The sequence below is a fragment of the Eulemur rufifrons genome, chromosome 28, assembly GCF_041146395.1.
Source record: "Eulemur rufifrons isolate Redbay chromosome 28, OSU_ERuf_1, whole genome shotgun sequence".
NCBI classification, from domain to species: Eukaryota; Metazoa; Chordata; class Mammalia; order Primates; family Lemuridae; genus Eulemur; species Eulemur rufifrons.
This window is the reverse complement of record NC_091010.1, coordinates 31,398,098-31,417,722: the sequence shown is the minus strand read 5'-3', so window position 1 is coordinate 31,417,722 and position 19,625 is coordinate 31,398,098. Positions and strand designations below refer to the sequence as shown.

At 39.4% G+C, this 19,625-nt stretch overlaps 1 protein-coding gene across 1 annotated transcript in view; it reads left to right on the top strand.

The window, feature by feature from the left end:
• Positions 1–1,036: 1,036 nt before the first annotated feature.
• Positions 1,037–19,625, top strand: part of BICC1 (BicC family RNA binding protein 1) — a 270,781-nt gene continuing 252,192 nt past the window's right edge. Inside the window, exon 1 of the mRNA XM_069460653.1 lies at positions 1,037–1,495. Coding sequence (XP_069316754.1) covers positions 1,306–1,495 — 190 coding nt within the window. The 5' untranslated portion in view covers positions 1,037–1,305. The remainder of the gene's footprint in view (positions 1,496–19,625) is intronic.

The following is a 19,625-nucleotide window of genomic DNA, read 5'->3' as shown; positions in this document are numbered from 1 at the left end:
GCTTTTGGTCATAAAACAAAAGAGGGTATGAATCCGTGTGAACTGGGAAAATCGTGTTCCCATGGCACACCGGGTACAAGAGAGTCTCCTTTTCCCTGGTGCTTCATATCCAAGTTGACTGAGGCAATGGGTGGGCTGGCCGTGGGCGGTTAGGCTCAAAGGTTACTGGCCGTCATCTGTGACAGACTGACCTTGACAACACAGAAGAGCTCTCAGTCCCTGACAAGAGAGCCCTGCCCACATGCCAGCTGGATCCGGCTAACCACCACTGCAATCTTCCAGCTTCTTTTTAAAAACCCGTTGAGTCCATGCCTTGAGAATCCCAGAGAAAATGATTCCTTCTTCACTCCATTCAAGAAAAACATCTCCTCCTCTCAGAATAAAAAGAGTAAGCCTCTTGTCCACCTCCTGTGCAGCTGGCCACTTTGCTGGGACGAGAGGAGGGGTCTGGGTTTGAACCGTTAGTGGAGGATAAACTACATGCAGGCCAAGTCCACGGTGATGTCTGCGACGCACATTATTTCTTCCCCAAGCCTTCCTTTTTCTCTCGTTTCACCTTCAAACTTGTAGGAGTGACCGGGGCTGTGAGTTTTAGGATGTAGCGTGTACGTCAATAGAAGCAGAATTGTGTATGCACTTTGTGTGCGTTCGGGAGCATGCTGCGCTTGAACTTGGCATGTGGCTGTGTTTGGAGGAGGATTATGAGCGTATGTAGGGGGACGGGATTTCTAAGTGCGGGAAAGTGGAGTATGTACGTATGTGTGTGTATGAGGAATTATGTGTGCACTTCGTGTGCGTGCAGGAGGGTCTGTGTTTGGAGAGCTAGGGAAGTACATGTGCGGACAGGATTTATACGTGTAAGTGCAGAAAGTGGGAGTGTGTGTGCGCGCGCGAGTGTGTGTGAGCGCCAGGGGCCGCCCGCCCGCCGCGGCTCCCCGTGGACCGGCCGGGCCAATGAGCGCGCTGCTGCAGGGGCGGCGGGCGGGGAGGGGGCGCCGGGCCCTGCGGATGGAGGCGCGGGCGGCGCGGCGCGCTCATTCCGCGCGGGCGTTGCTGGCGGGGGCCGGCGCAGCCACTGGCCCAGGACCCGGGCCGCGACCCGGGGCGGCGGGCGGCGTGGGCGGCGCCCGGGGCTGGGATGCGCCCGGGGCTCCGTGGCGGCGGCGTTGGCGGTGGCGTCGGCGGCTGCGGGGGGACGAGCTAGCGCCGCGGCGCGGGGAGCCAGTCGAGCCCGGCCGGCGAGCGGAGTCGGCGGCGCAGGCAGAGCGGCAGCGGCAGCCGGAGCCCAGGCGCTGCGCGCCCACCATGGCCGCCCAGGGCGAGCCCGGCTACCTGGCGGCGCAGTCGGACCCCGGCTCCAACAGCGAGCGCAGCACCGACTCGCCCATGCCTGGCTCCGAGGACGATCTGGTCGCCGGGGCGTCCCTGCACAGCCCCGAGTGGAGTGAGGAGCGCTTCCGCGTGGACAGGAAGAAACTTGAGGCCATGTTACAAGGTAGGCATCCCCTCGCGTTCTCGGACTCCCCGACTCAGCCTCCAACTCCTTCCGGACATCCCCGGCCCACAGCCGATTTAGCTCCCAGGCCCCCTCCCCTGCCGAGCCGGACGACACCCAGGGAATGGAGACCTCGCGGGACTCCCCCCCTTCCACGCCTCTCAGGTCTTTAGGCACTGGGGCCCCTGTGCTAACTTGATCGTCTTCAGAAAAGCCGAAGGCCAAGTTTGTGCTGGCGCGCCCAAGTTACGTCCTAGACTTTGGAGATGCCAACTTTAGCCAGGACACCTGGGCTGTGCCATACGGACCCTCTCAGATTGCACGGAGTATGCGTGACTCTCTCCCCACTGCCTGGCAGCCCCGAATTCTAGCCCTGTTTCTCTGTCTGTTTCACTCTCTCCGTTTGTCAGTATCCACTTCCTCCAGCTGAGGGGCCTTGTCTGGCTATTGGGAAACGCTCTGCAGATGTCAAGACTTAAGACGCGAGCTCCTGCCCCCGCCCCCCACCCTGTGGTCGGAGGGGCCAGGATTGGGGTTAGCAGCCCAAGCGTGGGGATTGTGTCGGGGCAGTGCTGCTGTCTTTGAGGACAGTGTGTGTTCATTCCCTGACAGGCTTATAAAACACATCTTGAGTTACATTCAGTCCATAAAAATCCTCCTGTGCTATGGGTGTCTGACTTTGTGTTTCACAATTTGGGATTTTTTTTTTTTTAACTCCTTAATTTCTCTGGGAACTTCCCAGGCCAAAAAGCTTTAACCATACTGGGCGAAACGAATTCAGATTTATAACATGAGGATTGGAGTGAACGCAACACCGTCCAAGGTCATTTTGACCTTCCTTAAAAATGTTGATAACTAGCCTACCTGTAGCCAACCAGTGTGGCTGATTTCCCACATCCAAAGAGAGAAATGAGGTCGTTTGAATGACTGTTATTCTTTAGATACAGGTAGAGGACCAGACGTTAGCCTCACTGAGGGCGCCGGTGAAGATTCATTCAGTAGCTAGTGTCCTTTTATCACGGGAGGATTGGAGCTTTTCTAACTTTCTTTTGTGCCCTTATGCATAACTTACTTTGACTTTATCAGTCAATACATCGCGGTATGGGAGCAATTTAGTTCTCCGTGGAAATGCAGTGGCTTTTTAGAACAATTAAGCAGGTTATTTTAAGAGAGAACAACATGTTTTCCAAAACAATAACTTGGTGGAAACAAATAGCAGGAGTGTTTGGCAGGCGTTTTTGGATGTACTACAAACTTGTCTCCCTTGCTGCTTGCTTTTATTGATAAACATCCGTAATGTGTGTCATGTCTCTGCTCCCTCTCTCCTTCCCTGTCTTTTTCCTTTAAATTATGTAACTTTTGAGGAGAATGACTTTTGTGATAAACTGTTCAAATAAGGATATTACAAAGCGGGTTTGGAAATTCAAGCCCCAGTTGCATTTCAGTAACTCATTTTAGTATTTCATCTGTTCCGTAGTTCTTTTCCCTCAGGTTCTGATTATAAAACAAAATATTAAATTTATGTCAGAAAAATATTGTGAAATTGTTTGAACTGATAAGAGCACATACTCATCCTTTTCAACAAGTTTCCAGTTTGTTTTCTATGTGAGTTTGGATGGAGGGATGTGAAAGATCAATCTTCTGATAATATACTACATCGTCCTTTACCCGTTTTACCTGTGCACAGACAAGTAAGGACAGTGATATTAGCATCTGGGACGTTCATGTGTGTAACCTGAGCTTTAGAAGTGGATTTCCTTTTTGAATTAATTCATTTTCATTTTTAATGAAATGAAATATGGGTGAGTTTTTTTTAATTTAAAGGCTGTTCCTGTTGCAGATATGATATTCTGACATGAGATGATTTAATGTTGCTTTGCAGAGTAAACATTTCTTCAACAACCCAAATACAGTCATGCATTGCTTAATGACTGGGATATGTTCTGAGAAATATGTCACTGGGCTCTTTTCATCATTGTGTGAACATTGTAGGGTTTAGGTATACAAAGCTAGATAGTATAGCCTACCATGCACCTGGGCTATATAGTATAACGTATGGCTTAGGCTACAAATCTGTACAGCATGTTAGTATACCGAACATTGTAGGCAATAACACAATAGTATTTGTGTATCTAAACATAGAAAAAGTGATGTGTTACATTACGCTATGACAGCACTAGGCGATAGGAATTTTTCAGCTCCATTACAGTATTTTGGAACCACAGTGGTATATACAGTCCATTGTTGACCCAAATGCAAGTGTGAGCACTAAAATCACTCAGACTTGGCTTCAAATCCCTGCAGGACCTTGGGAAAATTCCTGGGTCTCCTTCTGCTTTCAGTTTGCCCATCTGGAAAAGTGGGGCTCAGATTAGGACCTTTCTCTTAGGATTTTGTGAGAGTTGAAAGAGATCATGCCTAATAAGCTAACACTTGTCACAGTGTTTGGTAAATGATAGCTTAATAAATATTAGTTTTTATTTTTATTCATAATAAGTATTACATCATGGATTCAAAAGATTTCCAGTGCCTACCACGATCTGTGACACACACTATATACTTAATAAATAGTTGGGGAACAAAAGAATTTTTCAAGTTCATAATTGAAGAAGTAGAAACCAAGATAGTAACTCTGGCAAATCAATAAATATCTCAGTATTGTGAGATATTCTTGGGTGGAAAACTTTTCAATTGGAAGGTGCCAAGTAAGTAAAGTCTGTATTTGCCTGGTTGGGTTTCTGATTATTATGAATTTAGGTTTGCTATTTTTCTATTTACAATTGCTTTAAAATATGTACAGGTTTCCAATTTAAATCAGAATAAATGAGATTATCTGCCTTTAAGTCTTCAGACTGCAAATTGGTGATTATAATGCTTGGAATTTATTTCCAGAGAGACTGTCCTGGGGGCAAGTTAATCTTTAATGAGTTGTATTTTTATTAGTAGAGAAATTCTTCTACGCAATGGACCAAAAATTCAGTCAGGTTAAAATATGGGCAATAGGGTAGCAGTCAAAGAAATGAAATACCATTCTTGGATGATCATTGAAACCTAAAAGAGTTGACATACATAAAAACCACTAGGCTGAAAATTTAGGGAAATATCATTTTTCATGGTTTTTTTTTTTTTTTGGTCTAGTAACTACTTTGGAACAACATGCAAAGTAGCTGACATTTTTGTTGTATCAAAATGAAGGTTATTAATTGTATTACTTTACAGTTTTATAAATGGGAATTTATTTTTGAGTTTAGTTTGGGTTTTTGATGGATGTGGTCAGCCTTGGAATGAATACCATGGAGAGCATTTTTAATGATAAATGAAATTCATTTTTTATTTAATGCTGATCTGCAAAATTTAGATTTCATGCTTCATGTGAGATAATAGTGTTAATTTATTTAAGTCAATTATATGTGCTTGCCAGAGTACTGAGAAGCAAACACAGGAATCCTATACTAATACTTCTCTTTTTACATCAGAAAACATGCGTGTGTACCATAAAATTAAAAATTCCCACATAAAATTTAGAAGCATAGGCATTTTCAAAGTTCTGAATCTCTTGTGTTTCAGCAGAGAAAGTAGGGAGTTTTACCAAGGGGGAAACGGTCTACTTTCATGAACAGAGATGGATATCTGGTGGGCTTTTATGATACTTATGCTAAAGACTTCAAAAACCATGTTGTGTTTTTACAGTGATAGGCAGAACTGGCATCATTTGCTGCTTGCTTGAGTAGCAGAGCTGAGCTACTAAAAGAGAGATTGTTTTACATCATTGATTAAAAGTACGAGCAGCAATTATGTTATCTAATGCAGCAAACTTTAGTGAAGCTTGTTTTATGATTTGGTGAACAGATAATTTCTTAGACATTTTTTGTGGGAGCAGGAAGAAATGTGAAGCCAAAATAACATGAAAATGGGGGAGTACTGGAAGTGAAAATAAGGAGTGAAGCTTAAATGAATAGAGTTTTCTAGTGAATGCTTGATCAAGGCTAACAAACAATAAGAACAAATCAAATAACATTATGAGCTTACTGGTTAAGAGCACAGGGCTCTGAGCCAGATCTAGATTTGAATCTTGGTGTTACCTTTTAATACGGAGGTTGGGAAAATTCATCACCCGCAACCCCATTTCTCAAAGGGGGTGTTAATAATAGTTCTTATATCCTGAGGTGGTGATGACAATTAAGACAAAAAAGATATATGTAAACCATCACAGCACTGGCCACATAGAAAGTGCTGAATAAACTGATAACAATATTCATTGTAAACTGTAATGTATAAAGTGCACATGCTTATATTGAAAATGAAAATCATGTACATTGGAAAGTGAATTAAATGCTTATGGTTAATGAATATTCACAGTTATCTCAATATTAATATTGGCCTTCCTCATAGCTTGCAGTGTATTGAGTGTCTTAGCCCTTTAAATGTGAATATACACTGAGTAAAGCTCCATTAGACATGCATCTGGAATCCTAGGTTTTGCCCAGGATAGAGAGAGCTTTTTACTCTCTTGAGTTGTCATTGTTCTGGGTTTCAGTGTTTTTCATTCTCTGACCTGTCTTGAGCCACTTACTTCTGATATTTTTCCTAAAGACTAACAGCAAGGTCTCTCTTCTAGTATATGTTGCTCTGAGCTTGAGTCATCATTAGTGTCTGAAAAGAAGCTTTTGCAAAGAAAATGCTATGCCTGGGTTAACATGTTCTGTTTGCTCATCTGTAAAATGGGGATAGCAACAGCCCTGCCTTATGGGGATGATGGAGCACTGACTGAGAGGGTGCGTGTAAAATGCTTAGCCCAGTGCAGGCACATGGTGCTTAGTAAACATTAGTTTAGCAGTAGCAGCACTGTGCTATGTGATGGATGAAGATTTCAAAACACTAGAAAGCAAATGTTTGGTTTGTCCGGTCTTTTTTTTTCTTTGCCGGGGGTTCGGGGGGAGTGTTTGACTTTTTCGTGAAAATCTTCCTCAAAAAATCAGAAAGCTTGTCAGGACAATTTTAGTTGAGTCACAGAGTAGAATGGAAAGTTAGAATTGCTTTGTAGACTAAAGAAAAAACACATCAGAGGTTGTGGAGCTTGGCAGCTCAGGAGCTGCCGTCAGACTAGCCCGGATTGAGGTCCTCCTTCACCTCAGTATGTGAAGATGTCCTGCGAGGGACGTTAAAACCCTGCACTCAGGGGCATGGAGCTGGCACTGTCAGTAAATGTTATCTCCATGAGGACGTGGGCGGGGGGGGGGGGGTTGGTTCAGTTGATCATTGATAACACACAGCTAGAGAGGTTCATTATATCCATGACTTTTACAGGCAGGAATGTATTTGGCTGCGACTAACAGGAATCTTGACATAGAGTGGCTTAAACAAGCCCCAGGGGTTTATCTTCGTCACCTAAAAAGAAGTCTGGCGCTAAGCTGTCCTGGTCCCCAAGAGCTGCTCAAGGGCATCAGGAGCCCAGTGTCTTCCCTCCTTCTGGCCCGTACCATCCTCAGCCTATGGTTTTTGGCCTCCCTTTTGCAATATGGCTATAGCTATGCCTGGAGGTGCATCTGTGGTCTATGCAGGGAAGAGGGGGAAGAATAAAAATTGTTTTCTATTCAAGAGTTTGCCTTTTTATGTGACAATTCTCTCTTCTGGAACTCCCATCTGTATTTCTTTGGTTACTCTTTGCTGCAAGAGACTCTGGAAATGTATCTTCTTTTCCAGCCTTTGTAATAGAAGTAGCCAAGAAAGAGGGGTCAGAGTGGATGCTAGTGATGCAAACTATAGTTTCCCCACAGTAGGCAAAGCAGAGGAGCATTGTGACCCCAAATTCAAAGTTGTGACTGAAGCCAAAGTGTACCTGTATTAGAGACTTTGGTCTGCACTGATAATGCCTAGAAATTTAGATTATTTGGTAATGTTATATGTCAGTAGAATTTCTTTCTTGACATAATCCAGGAATAAAACTAAATCCTTCAAAGAGGAAATACCTTTGATTATCTAACACTATTCTCATCTTATTACTCCTTTTATGCGTGTGACCTAGGGTCACTAAGTACTGGAACTATCTTTTTATTTTTTTAATATGCATTGTTTTCTCCATGTCAAATGTTTTTTTCCATTGGAAATTATATGATACAATACAAATGCCCATTTTACTTTTTGTTACTCTAAGATATCCTTCCTCTCCTCCCTCCTCCCTACTTCCATCTCAAATTTCTTTTAGAATGGACAGGTTCAGTGTAGTTCATGATTCTGCCCTCTTGGCTTTTCAAAGATTGATCACTCCAGTATAATCTGGCCAAAAAAGCCTGAATTTGTTCAGAAGATGAAGCCGTTTTGGAGGCAGTTGGATAGTAGAATTATCATCAAGTTTGTGGCATGTTTTGCTGTTTGAAATTGTCCACAATGATGAGCTAATAAAATAATACCAAATGGCTCATCCTTAGTTTATTTTAAGATAAAGTTATACTTAAAAAATGTATGGGATAATAGTGACCATATGTATTTATGTAAAATGCTTAATAAACTCCCAGGAATGAGGCACAATTTTTTTGTGTTTTTTTTTTTTTTGAGTTTTGTTGTAGTTTCTCTTCTTTTTCTATGGTGTTCATAGTCTTTTTTCCCCTTTATTTTTTATTTCTATATATTCATGGGGTACAAGTACAATTTTGTTATGTAATATTAATATATTGGATAGTGGTGAAGTCAGGGCCTTCAGTGCATCCATCATTTGAGCAATGCACATTGTACCCACCAAGCACCTGCCATCATCCCCCCCATCCCTACACCCCTCCGAGTCTCCATTGTCCATCATTCCACCCTCTGCTTCCATGTGTACACATTATTTAGCTCCCACTTGTGAGAAATGCTGTATTTGTCTTTCTGTGTGTGAATTGCTTCACTTAAAATAATGGCCTCCATTTCCATTCATGTTTCTGCTTGGTTTCTGATGAATGTTATTTCTATACGTGCACGTAAGTATTGATTGATTAGTTCCAATTTAATGGTGAGTACGTGTGGTGTTTGTTTTTTCCATTCTTGTCATACTTCACTTAGAAGAATGGTCTCCAGTTCCATCCAGGTCAATACAAGAGGTATTAGATAACCATTTTTTTATGGCTGAGTAGTATTTCATGGTATACATATACCACATTTTATTAATCCACTCGTGTATTGATGGACACTTGGATTGTTTCCACATCTTTGCAATTGTGAATTGTGCTCCTATAAACATTTGAGTGCAAGTGTCTTTTTTATAGAATGTCTTCTTTTCCTTTGGGTAAATACCCAGTAGTAGGATCGCTGGATGAAATGGTAGTTCTACTCTTAGTTCTTTGAGGTATCTCCATACTACTTTCCATAGAGGTTGTACTGGTTTGCAGTCCCACTAGAAGTGTATGAGTGTTCCTATCTCTCCACATCCACACCAGCTGCATCCATGCCAGAATTTGTTCTGGGACTTTTTGATAAAAACCCAATTTTAATAATTTATAATGCCTTTTGCAGTGTGTGGGGATGATCTTGGCAAGAAGCTCTTGTTATGCTGTAGAAGCTTCCACAGTTGATTTTTAATCCTTGTGATACTACCACTTAGGACAGTCTTCAAAATGCACAAAACCATCAATAGAAACAACTTGTGGATGTTACACATTTTTAAATCCTTTTCCTACCTACTAAGCTACTTATACTTGTAGGTGGTGAAAGTATTTGTATTTGTAACAAGTATTAAATCTCGTTTTCATTTGTGACACTGGCATATAGAAAATAATGCTCAGTTTCTAGCTATAATGCAGTTTCTCTGTTCTAGTGAAAAAGATAAAGCACACATTAGTCTGCATGTTGAGTTGATTTGGAGCTTAACTACATCTCTTGTGTAGGAAGGTGCTTAAATGTAGGATTCGAAAATTAGCTGCTGCTGTTTTTTCTCCTGATTTTAAAAGCAATACAAACTTATTATAGAATACTTGAAAGTATAAACAGATGTAAAAAAGAAAAACCTGAAGTCATGCCTAAGTCCAGAATTTGGCAATAACCACTGATGATATTTTAGGAATTTTTTTCCTGGTCTTTTAAAAATATGCCCACACAGAATTTATTTTTGCAACACATACTGAATTCCTACCATATGTCAGGTACAGTGTTAAGCTTTGGGGATGCAGATGAAACCAAGATAGAAGTCCCTACCCTTCTGCAACTTAAATTCTAAGCTGGAATCATACCTCCCATCTTTTTCACTTGGCATCGTACCATGGGTATTTTCCATTTCATTAAAGATTTTTGAAGAACATGGTTTCAAATGTCTATATAATTCCCTTGGTATATCTTACTTTGTTTAAACATTACAACATTTTAGAACATTTTTAGGTGGCCAGACAGTGGAGAGAGCCTAGTGTTTTCATTCAAACTGCTCAGAATTCAGATCCTGGCTCTATCATCTATTGGCTATTAGCTGTGTGGCCTGGGTAAAGTTAATAATTTCGTTGGGCCTCAGTTTTCTCATCTCTAAAATGGGGATAAAAGTACTTATCTTTTATGCTGTGAGTACTTATCTTTTATGTGATTATTCTCATGGGAAAAAATATTACTAGTGAAATTTCTGGGGCAAAGGCACAGACATTTTTAAGGCTTTTGATCAGTCTTGCAAAATTATTTTCTGGCAGTTTCGCGGATTAGGCAGAAGAGACAACAGATTTGCAGGGTATGTACTCCTTGTACATGTGGTCCCCACCACCTGGCGTGTTTGAGCTGGCAGTTGTGAGGTACTGGGAAGCAACTGAGTGACCACTACAGAGTTAGAGTTCTGTTTTGCCGTTTTCACTGAAAATTTTAAGTGATGTTTATTTTACCTGATTAGTGTGTCTGTGGGTCAATATTCCTTAAAATTTGTGGACATAAAAATCACCTGGGATGTTTGTTTAAAAAGGCAGACTCTGAGCCTCCGTCCAAGATTCCGACTGTAGTTTCGGGGGCGGCAGTGGTGGCAGGGATCTGCATTTTGAAAAGAATCTGTGGGAGTCTAATGTAGGTGGTCCCAGGACCACACTTTGAGAAACATTGCTAAATGATTAGAGGATGGTTGAATCATTAAAGTTAAGAAGATTCACAGGTTCTTTTCTTTCTTTAATTCCCTTTACCCTTGAAACTAGTACTTTTTCCATGTTATTAAACCATCTTGAAGCATTTAAGTCTGGGAGCATAATGTATAACTGGCATGTTTATAGTGGCTTGTTATAAGGATCTTGAGGGAAGAGCACAAACCTATATATTCCTGTGGAGGGGATGTGTTGTCTATTATTGCACAGTATACTCGCAATGCATTCAGTTTTCCTACAGACTCCCATTAAGTTAGGCATGATAGATACCTACTTAATATATTATGAAATAATTTAAAAGCACATGCTTTTTAAAATTATTGATATAAGAATTTAAGAAGCAATATGAAGGGAATTTTTAAAAAGAAAAATAATCATCAGTAATCTTACCATCCTAACAGCTATTTTCATTTTTCTGCCTTGAGATAATAGTCCTTGACTATTTACATAGAGTTTATGTAGTTATTGTTATAGTATTAACTACTGTTTTTGTATTCAGCATTTTAATCTAATATAGTAAATGTTTTTTTGTAGTTTTAAGCAGTTTTCAGAATTAAAATTCTATAGTCGATTAATAACATATTTGGTTGAAAAAATTTTTTTTCCTACAGTTATGAACTACCATATAATGAACATGATTATATGGCTTTTTACTCTTTTGGAACTGTATTCTGAGGAAAAGATTTGAGGAATGTGGGTACTGAAGAATGATGGTGACTTTCAAAGCAGCCACCAATTTTTATTGAGCACTTACTGTGTGTGAGGCACTGTTTTGATGCAGTCATCTCAAGCTCTCAGCAGCAACCCACGAGATACATGTGCCGTTGGGATCTGTATGTTACAGAAAAAAAAGCAGCTGTAAACTCTAAATTTGGAGCCCTGGTTACTTTTTGGAATTCTGAGTGGATCTAGACACTAGTTTTCCTCCCAGGGTGGTTGTTGTAGAGTCTAGACTCTTAGTCTTGTGGAGACATAGTGTTGTGGAGACATGTGATAGCTGAGTTTAGGGTGATAAACTACACTGCAGAATAGGTTACGCTGCTGCTTAAGTTTTCTGTTGAAGTGCAGAGGAGCTGAGTGTTAGGCCCAGGGATGGTTATAATTCTTAGTGAGAATGCAGATGTTCCAAAGCTCTGCCATCTGTAGCTTTGGTTAAGTTTTCTCAGGTTCTTCCTTTATGAAACAAGGACAATAATACTTCTCTACTAGGGTTATTGTGAAGATTTTGTGATAATGTATATAAAGTTGGCCCACAATTGGTATCTGTATTTTTCAGATTTACCTCCTATTTCTCTCCAGCATTTAGCCCAGAGTTGTGGAAATAGCTGGACTGTGTTTATAGAATAAATGTCCCATGATGTATATGGATTAAAAACTTTATCCCATTTTGGGCTAGTGGACCTGGCATTGACCTCATGGAATGGAACTTTAATGCTAAGTCACATGCTTGGCTTTAAGAAACACCAAACAGTTCTGCCTTACACAAGTAAGGCAGAGTAGTTCTTTGCGTGGAGAATGGTCTTTCTTCACCCTCAGTCTCAGGGATATGTAGAATATTGTACTATATTAGTGGTAGTACGTTAATATGGAGTTTTGAATGAGGATATGCAAAACTCATTTTGATGATGAGATTCAAGTGAGGTTTAATGTTAAGTAATTTATATCTGTGTGTGATCTGGATAAGTTTTAAATATTGAAAGTTGTCGGCCGGGCGTGGTGGCTCACGCCTGTAATCCTAGCACTCTGGGAGGCCGAGGTGGGCGGATCGTTTGAGCTCAGGAGTTCGAGACCAGCCTGAGCAAGAGCGAGACCCCATCTCTACTAAAAAAAATAGAAAGAAATTATATGGACAGCTAAAAATATATATAGAAAAAATTAGCCGGGCATGGTGGCGCATGCCTGTAGTCCTAGCTACTCGGGAGGCTGAGACAGGAGGATCGCTTGAGTTCAGGAATTTGAGGTTGCTGTGAGCTAGGCTGACGCCATGGCACTCACTCTAGCCTGGGCAACAGAGTGAGACTCTGTCTCAAAAAAAAGAAAGTTGTCAAGGTTGATACAACTTTTCAGTTTATTTAGTTGTAGACACTGAATTATCTTGTTCTTAGAATAATACATCTTCAGATACTTGTTTAAATATGATTTCAAAGCATCTCAGGTAAGAGATAATGTACTCTCAAAAGTAAGAATAGTGTTTTATGTTAGTTTGCTCTCTGCACTATGGTAATCATTGAGTTATTTTGAGTTAAAAGGAAATCACTTCTCTCCAGAGTGGTTGAGTTCATGGCCCAGTCTTGCTACTGACTTGGTTACTTTGGACAGCCCTTCAGGGTTTTGGATTAGATGCTTCTTAAAATCTCTTTCAGCTCCGGTATTCCAGGTCTTTTGCACAATGTACAATATAAACCTAATAGTCCTTTGAATGCAGTGTAGTGTTGGAGGCTGACTCAACTGTCTGTACATGAGTAGTTTTGGCAGGAATTTGTCTTGATCTGTACCACACACATGAGTATTCACAGCAAATGGGAAATGTGGTGGAATGAGGCTAGTTGGAGTGTCTTGGCTTTGGAGGAGAAGTACTTATAAGAGAGCTAACCACGAGCTCTGTTTTCTAACATCTTGGCAGTCAAGTTTGTAGCACCCTGAATTCTGTGGGCTAGATTCTAGCTAATTTAAGGTTTTTACAGTAATTGAGCAGAGATTATAGTGTAAATCATAGTTGAGACTTGTTGGTGTTAACATACTGTGCTAGATGAACAACAGAGATCATATGTTTCCCCAAGTAGCATCTTTTTGTCACATTTTCCTTCTCCTCTGCTAACGTGTCCAGTTAACAAGCTTCATGTGCCAGGATTTATTTATATCTAGCACATAAATCACTAGAGTTACATGGCAGTGAAATGTAATAATGTTCATTAGAGTGAAATCTCAATAAAAATAAAGACATTTATATGCCCAAATTTCAAGTATTTTCAGAATTATTTTAATTGCTTGTTGATTATTGAGAGCTAATACAATATTTCTCTTATCTTGCATAAAAGATCACTAAAGCTTGTATTATCTATGTTCTGAGTTCCTTTTCTCATATTCTGAGATTTTTTTTTTGTTAAAAGTACCATTTAAAGCAAAGTCAATATTTTGGCAAGATTTTATCTTTTTAATTGCTTGATTATAATGATTTAATTTTAAAAATCCAGAAAAAAATATATATTTGGCTTAAATGTTACAGGAGGATTCATGTAAAGGTGTATTCATTTTAACCTGGGGGAATTTTTTTTTTATTAATAATTACATTTTTTATATGGGAAGAGGAAACATTATCATAGATTTACAGAATTTTGATTTTTTTTCCCCCAAGGATCTAGCTATAATTTAATAAAACATAGTTGGCACTTATATTGTTACCTAAACAGAAAAATTACCTTAAAAAATATATTTACTATCAGTAAGTGGACATCTAGATGCATTATCTATGTAAAATATATTTGACCAAGTCAAAATGTCAGGGTGGCAGTCTTCTGTTGGTTCTTGGTGTACCCTTGGCTGAAGAATGACCAGACACACCAAAGTGTCAGGTCCGGTCTCTTAGTGGACTGTTATCCTAGTTCTTTGGCTGCTTGCTTGGAAAAATCACAAGCAGGGCCAGTGTGATGGAGTGACCACAAGCAGGAAGCAGTTTCACACGAGTACCTTTTTATTGTAAAATGAAACAGGTCTGCCTCTGTGAGTGGAGAGAGACAAGACTGACTGACTCTCTGGGAATTCTTGAGTTGTTTGCATTTATTGGCTTGGTCCAGGAAAGGGCATTCAGGAGGTGTCGGATGTTACCAAATGATTAACAGGTGTTCTCAAGGTTGTATCTGCATTTGCCAGCTGCAGCTTCCTTCGCTAAAAGCCCTACCTGCGGGAAATGAACCACAAAATAGATTTAAGCTAATAACATAATAATTAGCCTTAGGTTACTCCAGCTCACTTTCCAAATCCTATTATGCCTAGGCTGGGGAATTCCCAGATTGGTGAAGCATTGCCTCCTTCCCCAGGTGTAGCAGTTTCTCGGGATAGGATTAAGAGTGGGGTGATACCAAAATGGAGTACCTGCCCTTATTCTTCCCAGGTGGGGCAATCACTCAAGACAGAACCAAAACAGGGCACTCTTGTCCCTGGAAGAGCCAGAGATCCTGGCTGTCTACCTAACAAAAACAACTAGGCTTTAGCAACAAGACATTAAAATAGATTTGGATTTCAAGAGAGTTCTGCATAAATGATTAGCTTTCAAGCTTGTGAAAGTTTTTTCTCATTATACATCATTTGGGAATGGTGAAGCTATCTACAGTGGGAAATTTTTGCATGTGTTAGAAAAAAATCATGAGTGCATATTATGGGACCACACAAGTGAATGACGCCTTTTGCCTTTAAAAGAAATACAATCTAATGGAAGAGAGAAAACCTACTTGTTAACAGAAAACAAAAGGAGATCACATAGAGTAAGGCCTTGCTTACTTAATGTGCACCTTAGCCTTAGGTCTCCTACATCTACATCACAAGAGAAAGAAATGCAATGAGGGAATATGGAGAATCAAATAGGATGATGGCAAAGCCAATACAATGATGCACTATCTAGTTTGTTACTTTTGAAGATGACTACTACTGGTGAGGCCCAGAGACTATGTCCCTAAATTGCCCACCTAAAAGATGAAAAGAAGTGGCATTTGTGTATCAGCTTCTATCTTCTCTTTGGGGAGGATCAAGGGTTGCCTCATGTGAACTGCCTTTCTTATACTTCTAGGTTACTATACTTGAGATCTGTTGGCCCTGACAGGCATCCAGCAAGCTCTCAGGGAAGAAAGTGAAAGGTATATCTGGTGTCAGTGTCAGCACAAAGTGATTTGATACCTATATAAAGCTGTTGACTGTAGTCTGGCTGGAATTAGAGATGAAGCATAGTGGAGGTGAGATGGTGTGTCTAGTACAATGTCTTTATATACTTTAAATGCAAAAAAAAAAAAAATTCAGAAAGGGAGAGGCAGAAGTGGATGTTTAAGATATTTTATACCCTTTGTTCTAAAGCAAAGAAAATTTCTTACTATAAATTATTGATGACTGCTATAGAGTACTCTTTATGAGATTACAAAAATAAACCCGTCTGCACTCAGCAAGATGGCAGAATAGGAAGCCCCAGACTTTTCTCCCCCACCAAAATGTTGACTTAGTAACAATATATGGTCCAAAGGAGCCTTTATGAGAATATCAGATGTCAGTTATGAACTCACAGTACTCCAGGCAAGTTCAAAACCAAGAACCACTGCTTTGGAACAGGTAGGAAACTCTTGTTTCATTTCATTTGAGTCAGGCCCTGCCCCAAGCTAGCACAGCTGATGATCAGGAGGAAAAGCCCAATGCCCGGTTTCTCCCTTGGGAGTGAAAGAGAAGAATGTATTGTACATGCAGGGTTCTGGCCTTTCAAGACTACCCAAGGGACTGATTTCTGTACTGCTTGACTTGGCATGCTGATGAGGAATCTGCATACTTTGGATGCCTGGGGTACTGAGAACAAAAAAGAGGAGCACTCTTTTTGTGGCAGCTCCAAAGAACCTGTTGTACTGCAGACAGACACAAGAGACTATAAGCTTCTGAAAAAGAAACCAGCAAACCTCTCTGATTGTAAAGTTACACAAGCCCAGAGAAGATGCATCCCCATAAAAGGTTTGAGATGCCCCAGAATCTCTAGTAGGGCTATTTGGTAAAGGTCTTTCTATGTACAAAGCCGGTCTGTAAAAATGGGAAGAGGTGGCTGTTTTTTCAAATATAAAAATTATAATAAAAAATAACAATGCACATGAAGAAATAGGGAAATGCAGCTCAATTAAAGGAACACAATGAATTCTCTTGAACGCAACCCTAAAGAAATGGAGATCTATGAATTACTTGCTAAATAATAAAAAATGAACATGTTAAATTATCTCACAATGAAACTACATAACATGAGAATATCAACAAAGAGATAGCAGCTATTAAGAAGGACCAGACAAATTTTGGAGCTGAAGAATATAATAACTTCAGTGAAAAATCAACTGTAGAAGGGTCACCAGCAGACTTTATCAAGCAGAAGAAAGATCAGTGAACTTGAAGACTTGAAATTATTGAATCAGAGGAACAAAAAGAAAGAATGAAAAAAGTGAAGAAAGCCTAATGGACTTAATGAGGAGGAGAGTGTATTTGAAGCTATAATGGCCCCAAATGTCAAAATCTGAAGAAGGAAATGGACATCTATATTCAAGAAGCTTAGAGGACTCCAGTCATGATGAAACTAATGAAATCCACACCAAGACATAATAAAACTGTCAAAAACAAAAATACTGAAGGCAGAGAAAAGCAACTCAGTATGTACAGGGAGTTCCCATAAGATTATCAGTGGATTTCTCAGCACAAACATTACAGGACAGAATGGAGTGGAATTGATATATTCAAAGTGCTAAAAGAAGGAAAAAAAAAAACAAAAAACCCAGTCAAGAATAGTATATATGTCAAAACTGTCCTTTAAAGATTAAGGATAAAGACCTACCTGGATAAACAAAAGCTGAGGAATTACCATTTTACCTGCCTTATGAGAATTATTGAAGGGAGTCCTTCAGGTTGAAACAAAGTAATACTAGACAGTAACATGAAAGGATATGGAAATATAAAGCTTTCTGGCAAAGAAAATACCTATAGAAGATGCTATACAAGGAAAATGAGAAAGGAATCAAAGCATGTCACTACAAGAAAAACCAGTGAAACAGAAAGGAAGTCAGCAAGAGAGGAAAAGAGAGACAAAATAACTATGAGCCATACAGAACACAATTAAATGGCAATAGTAAGTTCTTACCTATCAGTAATTACTTTAAATGAAAATGGATTAAACTTCCCAATCAAAAGATAGAATGGCTGAATGGATTAAAAAAACCCCACCACGATCTAACTATATGTTGTCTATAAGACACTTACTTTAGGCCGGGTATGGTGGCTCACGCCTGTAGTCCTAGCTTACTAGGAGGCCGAGGCGGGAGGATAGCTGCAGCTCGGGGGTTTGACACCAGCCTGAGCACAGTGAGACCCTGTCTCTATATTTAAAAAAAAAAATTAAATTATAGATTTATAAAAAAAAAAAGACACTTCAAAGACATATATAGACTGAAAGTGAAATGATGGAAAAAAGGTATTCCATGCAAATAGTGGCTAAAAGAGAGCAGGGATGGCCATACTTATATCAGACAAAATAGATTTTAAGTCAAAAACTGTCACTACATAAAGAAGGACATTATATAATAAGAGGGTCAATTCATCAGGAAGATACAATTATAAATATATATGTAACTAATAGAAGAACACTGAAATATGTGAAGCAAACATTGACAAAACTGAAGGGAGAAATAGTAACATAGTAAGAGTAGGAGATTTCAGTACCCCACTTTCAGTAACCAGACAGAATATTAACAGGGAAACAGAGGACTTGAAAAACACTATAGACCAATAGGACCTAATAAACATATACAGAACACTCCACCCCAAAATAGGAGAAACACATTTTTTTAAGTGCACAAGAAGCATGCTCCAGGATAGATCACACGGTAGGCTGCAAAACTAGTCTTAAGAAATTTAAGAAGATTGGAATTAGTATAAAAGTGTCTTTTCAGACCACAGAAGAAAGAAACTAAAAATCAATAGCACAAGGAAAACTAGAAAATTCACAAATATGTGGAAATTAAACAACACACTCTTTAATAATCAATGGGTCAAAGAAATCACAAGGGAAATGAGAAAATATTTTAAGACAAATGAAAATGAAGAAGACACATATACCAGAACTTACAGGATGCAGTTAAAGCAGTGCTAAGAGGGAAGTTTATAGCAGTAAACACCTATGTTAAAAAAAAATCTCAAATCAACAACCTAATTATATACCTCAAGGAGCTAGAAAAAGAAAATGCTCAACCCAAAGTTAGCAGAAGGAAAGACATAATAAAGATTAGAGCATAAATAATTTAAATAGATAATAGAAAAAAGTAGAATGAGACAGAGTTGGTTCTTTGAAAAGAACAACAAAATCAATAGTTTCATAGCTAGACTAACTTAAGAAAAAAGCAAAAAAGACTCAACAAAAATCAGAAATGAAAGGAAACATTACAACTGATGCCACAGAATAAAAAGGATCATAATAGAGAACTGTGAACAATTATATACCATCATACTGGATAACCTTGAAAAAAATGAATGTATTTCTGGAAATATAGAATCTACTGAAACTGAATTATGAGGAAATAAAATATCTGAACAGACCTATAACTAGTAAGGAAATTGAATCAGTAATCAAAAACTTCCAAAGACAGACAGACCCAGGACCATCTGGCTTCACTGCAGAATGCTTCCAAACATTTAATGAAGAATTAACACCAGTCCTTCTCAAATTCTTCCAAAAAACTGAAGAGGAGGGAAAATTTGCAAACTCATTCTGTGTGGTCAGCATTACTCTGATACCAAAATCAGACAGATACTGCAAAAAAGAAAACTACAGAGTAGTCTTTCCCTGATGAATATTGATGCAGAAATCGTTAACAAAGTTTTAGCAAGCTGAATTCAACAACACATTCAAAGGGTTGTACATCATGACCAAGTGGAATCTATTCCTGAAATGCAAGTATGGGTCAACATATTAAAATCAATGTAATACTGGCATATTAACAGAATGAAGGACAAACAACACATGAATATCTCAATTGATGCAGAAAAAGCATTTGAGAAAGTTCAACACCCTTTTATGATTAAAAAAAACACCCAATGAACAAGGAATAGAAGGAAATTACCTCAACATAATAAAGATCATGTGTGAAAAACCCCCAGCCAACATCATACCCTGTGATGAAAAACTGAATGCTCTCCCTTTAAGATCAGGAACAAGGTAAGGATGCCCCTTCTCACCATTTATACTCAACATAGTACTGAAAATCCCAGCCAGAGCAATCAGGCAAGACAAAGAAAAAGAATCTGAATAGGAAAGGAAGAAGTTCAGTTATCTCTTTTGA